The following is an 8,531-nucleotide window of genomic DNA, read 5'->3' on the forward strand; positions in this document are numbered from 1 at the left end:
GAGGGAGGAGGGGATAGGGCTTGTGGAGGGGAAACTGGGAAGGGGGAAACATTTGAAATGTAAATAAATAACCAATAAAAAATGAAAAAATTAATGAGGGCTTGAAATGAGCATACTTTGGATAACTGCACACCTTATCATTATACTAGGAAAATGTAAGGATTCCTCCAGCAACTAGGTACCATGTGGCAGCTACAATGTCAACACTAGCCACTTGGACAGTGGACCAGAGGCTGTGCCAATGAACTCAAACTGGTCATAACATACATAAATGCATTTGCAGACCATTTCTGCCAAAGCAACAGAAGTTTATAGTTCTCCTACATTTTTCTTAAACAAAATATTATGTTCTGATGCATACACATGTTGAGTTAAGATGGATTTCAAACTGTAGGTAGTTTAGCTGTCTCTGTATACACCATTGTGAGGCTGCTTTGAGTGAACAAAGGTGGCTTGTATACCAAACTGTGTTCATAAACTTTTGGCTTGCACTTTAGGAAAAAACCACCAAAGGATTAACATTATTATTTTGTGGCAGAGAGAAATAGAAAATCAAATTAAGAGCTCACATGACAACTCAATATAAGAGTACCAAAAGGTTTCTTTCTAGAAAGTCATACCTTCTATCTGTTCTGTCACTACATGGCCAGAAAGATTATGACATCACTGCATGGCTATCTTTCTCTGTCAGTGAAGGATATTAATCATAGTGGACATTGTTACAAACTGATCTCAGTTTGGACAATGGTCCTAACTCTGTTTTAGTTGTAATTAGTGTCCCATGTAAAATGTATGTGTGTGTGTGAGTGTGCATGTCTGGTATGTGTGTGTGTGCCTATGTGCAAGTATGGCTATGTACTTTTTGGCACATGATAAATGTTTTAGAGTTTCTCACTGTAGGAACAAACTACAACATTTAAATTAAAATTGAACTGCTTCAAAACTAGAATCGATACGTGGTCTATTTTGTATATCATATACTGAACTATTTCAAAAGAGGCAATTTAGCTCTTTTAGTAAATACTTGTATCATGTGTAATAGGAAAGTGTGCCCCTCAGAAATCACATATAGAATGAATATAACCTCCAACCACTTAGAATGTGACTGGATTTTGAAATAATGGCCTTTAAAGAGATCAAAAGATGAAATGAGTCATATGATGTGGGCCCTACTCAGAGATGTATTTCTTTAAAACTGGAGATTAGATACGAAAAGTAAGACTTACAGAGAGACAAAGAAGATGATCAACCAGTCCTAGGAAAGAAGCCCTCTAAAATCTCTGCTAACACCACAACCTTGAACTTCTGGCAGAGAGAACCATCGGAGATGAATTGCTGATGTAAGCCATCCATTGTATGGTATTTGTTATGGCACCAAGAGACCTTAGTTCATTCATAAAATGATGAACACAATCCTAAAACTTCATTTCCTAATTCTAAATCACACCTATCAATGATACTGACTGCCTCAGTTATAAAAAACAATAGGTATGATCCTACAGTGAGTCAAACGTCCAGGTCCTGAGGTTTGCTTTTTAATAAACCAATGTTCATATTTTAAACCTATACTTTTTTAAATAAAATACTATTCAATAGTTCCCCCTTAAGTAGCTGTTATTATAATTAAACCATTCTGAAGAATAGAGAAGACACTTCCAAAATTGTCAGTAACTTCTGAGTACTTTATTTATTCCTTCACTTATTTGAGACAGGGTCTGGCAATACAGCCAAGGCTGGTCTTGAACTCTCAGTCAGTGCCTCTCAGCCTCTGCAGTGGATAGCTATTTTTATTTTTATTTTATTATTATTATTTTTTTAATTTTTAATATTTTTTATTACATATTTTCCTCAATTACATTTCCAATGCTATCCCAAAAGTCCCCCGTAGCGCCCCCCACTTCCTACCCACCCATTCCCATTCTTTTGGCCCTGGCATTCCCCTATATTGGGGCATATAAAGTTTGCAAGTCCAATGGGCCTCTCTTTCCAGTGATGGCCGACTAGGCCATCTTTCGATATATATGCAGCTAGAGACAAGAGCTCCGGGGTACTGGTTAGTTCATCATGTTGTTCCAACTATAGGGTTGCAGATCCCTTTAGCTCCTTAAATAGGCAGTAGTAATGAGGTCCAATAGCGACTACTGTAGGCACAGTCAGTTTCCACTTGGCAGCTGCTGCACATGTATGGTGTTCTATTTAATTCTCATATCAACTTTTTAAGATTTGTGTTTTACCCAGCCTTGTACCTCAGCCTCTGAGTAGACTATTGGGGGGGACCAAGATATTAATTATGCATATTCATAACCACTGAGTGATGGATGACATCAGAGCTGAACCAAGAATATGAGTCAGAAACCCTTATTCAAATGTATAGCCTGTATATAAAGTTAGGGTGCAGTCCTGGTGCTTATAATCTAGAAATTACAAACCCACACGGAATTGTGGGTCAGACTGGGTAAGGACACGGGTCTCAAAACCAAACAATCAAACAAACAAACCATACAGAGAGCTGGAGTTGAATGTAGCTGAGTAGTGCTTGTCTAACACTGAATGATGTGGTAGCTTTAAACCCCAGTACTGGGATCTCTCTCTCTCTCTCTCTCTGTCTGCTAACCTCAAACACACACTAAATAGAGGAATTAGAGGCCAACTGATCTAACTTATAACCCCACCTTAACTAAAATCCACACCAGAGTACCTTATCTTAACAAGCAAGCAGCGGTTTCCAGGCTAATACAAAAGGTAACTAAAGAGGATTACTTAGGAGTTCTTCAAATGAAAACCTGCATGTAAATCCCTGGTATGCTTCTTGAGTAGTTAGGAAAATGGGGTGAAATCCTCTAGAGAGGTAGGTGGGTCACAACCTTCTCAGCCCCAATGGATTTTGTTAAGTGCTTTGAAAACTGTGCAGTAGTTCATCCACAGTGTCACAGGCCACCCTGGCAGAGAGCCACCAGGTAAGGTGCTGTGAGCTGTGTATTGTCATTTTGTTAAGGAAGCAGGGAGAGAAACATCTGGATTGAACCTTTTGATTCCTCGTTACATTAATTTTATTCAGTGTTTTAAATTCAGCCCACTCACATTTACAAAACACTTCACACAGACTCCTTCCTCATGAATGGAGCTCCATTCACATCTCACCTAAAACATCAAACTTATTCTGAAATGACTGAGGTTAAAGCTTGTTCAGTGTCAATTTGCAAGTATTATAAAATATGAAAAGCCAGGCAGACGAAGGCAGGAGGGTAATGCGAGGGCAATGCTTTACAAAAAAAAAAAAAACAAAAAACAAAAAAAACAAGGCAGCCAGGGTAAGGAACTTCAGGGCTTCCAGGAACCCATCCTGCTCCTGACAAACCCTTGTGGGGGCGGGCATTTAATCCCTCAGAGGGAAGATTTTATGAGAATTATTGCCCATGAGCAGTATCTGCTAACAGCTTGGGAATCAATATGATTCATCTCTCCCCACCCCCAACCCAGAACCTGGAGCTGTTTTCTAGAAGTTCCCCCTTTGCCCCCGCTTCCCCGTGGCCTTCCAAAGTCTCTTAAGATATGTTGGGGGAGGGGAAGCCGTGTCGCTTTAACAGGTTCACGGTTTCAGAAGCCTGCGTTTACTAAATCATAAATGTCTTACAACCTCCAGTCCAAAGAAAGACAATTAACAACACACGGATACCCTACCCAACACCAGAGCCTCTTTCCTCCTTAAACGGAGCACTGCTTAGGACAACAGAAGAGCCGACTCCGTCTTATCTAGAAACACAAATCATGGGTCTGCAATCGGGAAGGGCACTCAGAGGGTGCACGCCTCCCTGCGCGACAATTAACAAGAGTCACAAAGGCTGAGAGCCCCCTGAGAACCTGCGCTTGTGCGCCCTGCACCTTGGGGCCGGACTTTTCGGCGCCATCAGTTCAGCAAAGCCACCCGGAGGCGGGGACCAGGAGAGGAGAGGCACCCACTCAAATTTCAGTGGTTCTCCAAGGTAGAAGTCACGGGGGACAATGAGGGCATGGCCTGGAGCCCCTCGGAAGGGACATGGAAGCTCGTTCCTGATCCCGGAGTGCTGGTCAGGGACGTACGGTCCACAGGCCGGTGGCGACCACGTGGCCGGCGGGCGCCGGCGCTGGTGACGGCGGGTGGGCGGGGCGTTGGGGGCGCGCTGCGGGCGCTCAGGCTCCGCTACCTGGTTCTGGAGCCGCATCTTCGCGGAGGCGGGGTCCGGGGGCAGCGATGGAGGCTCCGGCGGGCGCGGCGGGCTCGAGGACGCCGGACGAGTCGCTTCTCACTGGGTCCCGCGCTGCACACTCGTCTCCCGCTACGCCATCCCCGCCGCCGCCTCTAGGGGGCGCTTGACGTGGAGGCGGAGGACACATCCTGAGACCCTGGTTCCCTTCAAGGGGGTGGGCTTGGAGGGTACTCGTGCTTAGAAATCTAAAGGAACAATGTTTCAAGACTGCGGCTTATGCTGTTCTTGAGTTTTAAGCGCGATACTTTTTTCACGGTTCAAGAACACACAACTTTGGCAAGACTGACAGACCTTCTCTTTAACAGGGAATGTAAGATTGGAAGTAGATGCTTCAAGCTATGTTAGGCTGTTTGCTGTGTTAAGAGTCTGTCCAAGTAAAGTGAGGAATGGGAATGACCGATTTCAGTATCACACACCCCCCCTCCACCACCACCACACACACACACATATACAAATAAAATGAGCAAGACTTTTGTGCACTGTAGTTTAAAGTAAAGATGTTTGCTTAGCAACCCTTCAGTTATTCTGTGGCCTCCTAGACTACATCAAAGGTTTGAACAATCCAATATTACTAGCCCTGTGATAGGTAAGAGGATGGATGTCAAATCTGTGAAAGGGCCTTCTTTGACCCTTCCTGATTATTTTAAAATGATCATTCCAAGGATTCAGACACTCACTCTTGGATTATTGAGAATGCCCACTATTTCCTGAAGAAAAATACAGGAAACAAAAAACAGAAAAAAAAAAACTAAACCCTAATTCTTAATCACACACAAAGTATAAAAACAAACAAACAAACAAAAGATACATGTGAGAAAGAATAGTTGGGCTAACGTAAGCTTAGTGTGAAGTTAGAATAGAACAATGACCTTTATTGATAGATGAAGACTCTGAGATACCTACCCTGAGTCGCAAGGGATTCTGGGAAAAAGACTTATTTACTTTATAGTTCTCAGTATTTTCACATTATACCTTATTTTAAGGAGTTTTACCTTGAAACAATTCCCCTCAAAATTGACTACATTGTGGAAGAAGTGTGAGTACATTGTAAAAGGAGTAAGGAGTAATAATGAAGCAAATTTGGTCTCTTAACACTTTTTAAAGATGTATTAGTTGTATTTTCCATTCTATTTCATTCCATTCGAGATTTAAATGATTACATGCAAAGCTGAGTGATCACTGCTAATTGTAAGAGCTGTTTTCTAATGCAAGAGTGCTGTTCTTAAGCAAATAGGGATATGCCAACTCAGAAATCTGCTAGTATAAATCCTTTTGACTTGCAATTCCATTCTTATAAGTTTGAGGAAGTAAACATTAATGTACCCAATGATTGACCCTGTTATTGCTTACTGTCATGGTCTTTGAAATATGGAAAGAACACTATGGAAGACTAGTCAACAAAAGAGATTTATCATCCACACAATGGAATATTCTAGAGAAATTAAAGATGAGACAGTCAATGAACATTTATCAACATGGAAAGATGTTTGCAATATATTTTATAGTAAAAAATACAAATAACAAAGTTGTATTCTCCATAGAATTCCTTATTTGAAAGAGTACTGGTTATTTTGGAAGGTGGAATTATGAGTGATTTTTAAATTTTTTTCTTTTACTTATTCATACTAATGTAAAGAAACCTTTATAAAAGTTATTATTTAGAACTAAAATAATCTTGTCTTGCTGTATCACTAATGATTATAAAAATGCCTAAAATGACCAAAGCCTTTTGGCAAGCGCCAGGTAAAATCTCGGTACCATTTAACACAGAAAAGAACATGGTCTCAGGAAGGCACCATGGTTAGGGCATCAACCAGACATAGGTTCACATCTGAGATATGTCCTCTTTAGAGTATATCATCTGGAACAAGTTGTTTTTTTCTAAAGCCTAATGTTAGTAGCCATGTTAATAGTAATAGTGAACCCATATTAATAGTAATAGTGAACTAAGAAGCACATTGTACCATCTCATTCCATCATCAGCTGATGTGAAAATGCTCTTAAGGAGGGAAGTTAAATAACTTGTCTAAGTTTACACATCAAGATAACTACATCTGTGTGGATTAAACAAAAAAGGGTAATTTTAAGCATATTTAAACTGCCAGGTGTAAACACATGAAACTGAAGAAGAACGAAGACCAAAGTGTGGACACTTTGCCCCTTCTTAGAATTGGAAACAATCACCCATGGAAGGAGTTACAGAGACAAAGTTTGGAGCTGAGACAAAAGGGTGGACCATCTAGAGACTGCCATATCCAGGGATCCATCCCATAATTAGCCTCCAAACGCTGACACCATTGCATACACTAGCAAGCGTTTGCTGAAAGGACCCTGATATAGCTGTCTCTTGTGAGACTATGCCTGGGCCTAGCAAACACATAAGTGGATGCTCACAGTCAGCTATTGGATGGATCACAGGGCCCCCAATGGAGGAGCTAGAGAAAGTATCCAAGGAGGTAAAGAGATCTGCAACCCTGTAGGTGCAACAAGATTATGAACTAACCAGTACCCCGGAGCTCTTGACTCTAGCTGCATATGTATCAAAAGATGGCCTAGTCAGCCATCACTGGAAAGAGAGACCCATTGGTCTTGCAAACTTTATATGCCCCAGTACAGGGGAATGCCAGGGCCAAAAAAATGGAAATGGGTGGGTAGGGAAGTGGGGGGGAGGGTATGGGGGACTTTTGGGATAGCATTGGAAATGTAATTGAGGAAAATAAGTAATAAAAAAATAAACTGCCAGGTGTATATAAGAAGCAGTCGTAGTAGTAAGTTTGCGTAACATTCTTATTACTCAAATCACCTATCTCTTCAGGGAATTTGATTTGGCCATTTGGTGTGGGAGGTAAGTGCCTGGCTCTAAAGTCAGTCTTGGTTTGAGTTTAAACTATGACTCTTGTACATCTGTGGTTTGGGGTAAGCTATATAACCCTTTCTTGTACCCCAGTTTTTTATATAAAGGGACATCAAAACAAGTTCTAAGAATTTAATGAGTTAGTACACAGAAAATAGGAAGAATAAGTACCTACTATACTTAGAGTTCTAAGGTTATTTCAGGTTTAGAATTTTAAACTTCTAATCATCTTCTAACAAAGATTTTAGTGCACACTTTTATGTGGAGATATATATCTCCAGAAAAAAGAAAGCATGGCATTTACATGCTCATGTAACTAAACTGACGTTAAATCAAGACACAGGGAATACAGTCTGCTAATCACTCCTAATTTTGCCAGAACCTGTACCATTATAAATTCTTCAAAATACAGATATACTATGGCACACTAGGAAGTGATTTTGCATTCTATCTATTGCATTTAAATGAGTCAATACATTTTCTAATATTATATTGTCTTTCAAAAACAGTTGAAAATTCCACATAGACATTAAAAGTACATCTCCAATTTTATAATTTATATCTTAGAAGTAACTGAAGAAAGGTCTATGAATCAAATATGAGAAAAATCACTCATTGAAAATTTCATCAGAAAGAGCATATCATCATAGAATAAGACAACTTGCAATAAGAAAATGTTTTTCATAAATTAAAAATATCTTTTAGGCTAACCCATATATATGACTACATACATGCATGCATATTTAAAATATTAACTATCAGCACAATATAACCCAGTTTAACATGAAATTTTTGGAATTACATCAAAATCTCCAAAGTGTAATATTAACGACTATTTCTCTTCAATACAGAACATGAGTAGCACCTGTTTTAATTTTATAATTTAAATTACTCTTGTTTCTCTCGACAGTTCACACAATACGACAAACCAATTAGTACAAGCATTGAAACTTACTTTCTTCTTCTGAAAGGCAATTCCTATTTTAAGCACAATGTTATTTTTCTTTACAAATCCAGAATCCTTAGACAAAGACACCACAAGCTCATTGTGCACCTTAATTATAAGGGCACCTGTGCCTCTTTGTTTATCTGGTTGGTTGGACCTGAGCATTTGATTTGCACACTCCCTTTCTGTCCCGCCCCTTTTCTCCTTTAATGAGAACAACTTAACAATAGTATCCATACAACCTTCCCAGCTCAAATAATGAATGGTGAGGAGCAGTTATCAGGTGTCACACTGGGCGCTTCTTGCTGTGTCCATATGCAAACAGCTAAAACTCAAGCTTAGTAGGCACAGGGAGTCTTAGGGGGAATAGATCTGTCAGAAAACAGGAATGATTTCTGTGAGAGCTCACCAGTGCCTTGCTCCCGCCAATGGTTTTCTGAAGTTGTGTGCTCTTCAGCACACTTCTTTATGTCTCTGAGCCCCA

General features: G+C 40.1%; 1 protein-coding gene across 1 annotated transcript in view; it reads right to left on the reverse strand.

Annotated features, from left to right (window-relative positions):
• Nucleotides 1-4,299, reverse strand: part of Elavl4 (ELAV like RNA binding protein 4) — a 143,385-nt gene extending 139,086 nt beyond the window's left edge. Inside the window, exon 1 of the mRNA XM_029476649.1 lies at nt 4,185-4,299. Within this exon, the coding sequence (XP_029332509.1) occupies nt 4,185-4,202 (18 nt within the window). The 5' untranslated portion in view covers nt 4,203-4,299. The remainder of the gene's footprint in view (nt 1-4,184) is intronic.
• Between the last annotated feature and the right edge of the window lie 4,232 nt (nt 4,300-8,531).

The sequence above is a fragment of the Mus caroli genome, chromosome 4, assembly GCF_900094665.2.
Source record: "Mus caroli chromosome 4, CAROLI_EIJ_v1.1, whole genome shotgun sequence".
Taxonomy (NCBI): Eukaryota; Metazoa; Chordata; class Mammalia; order Rodentia; family Muridae; genus Mus; species Mus caroli.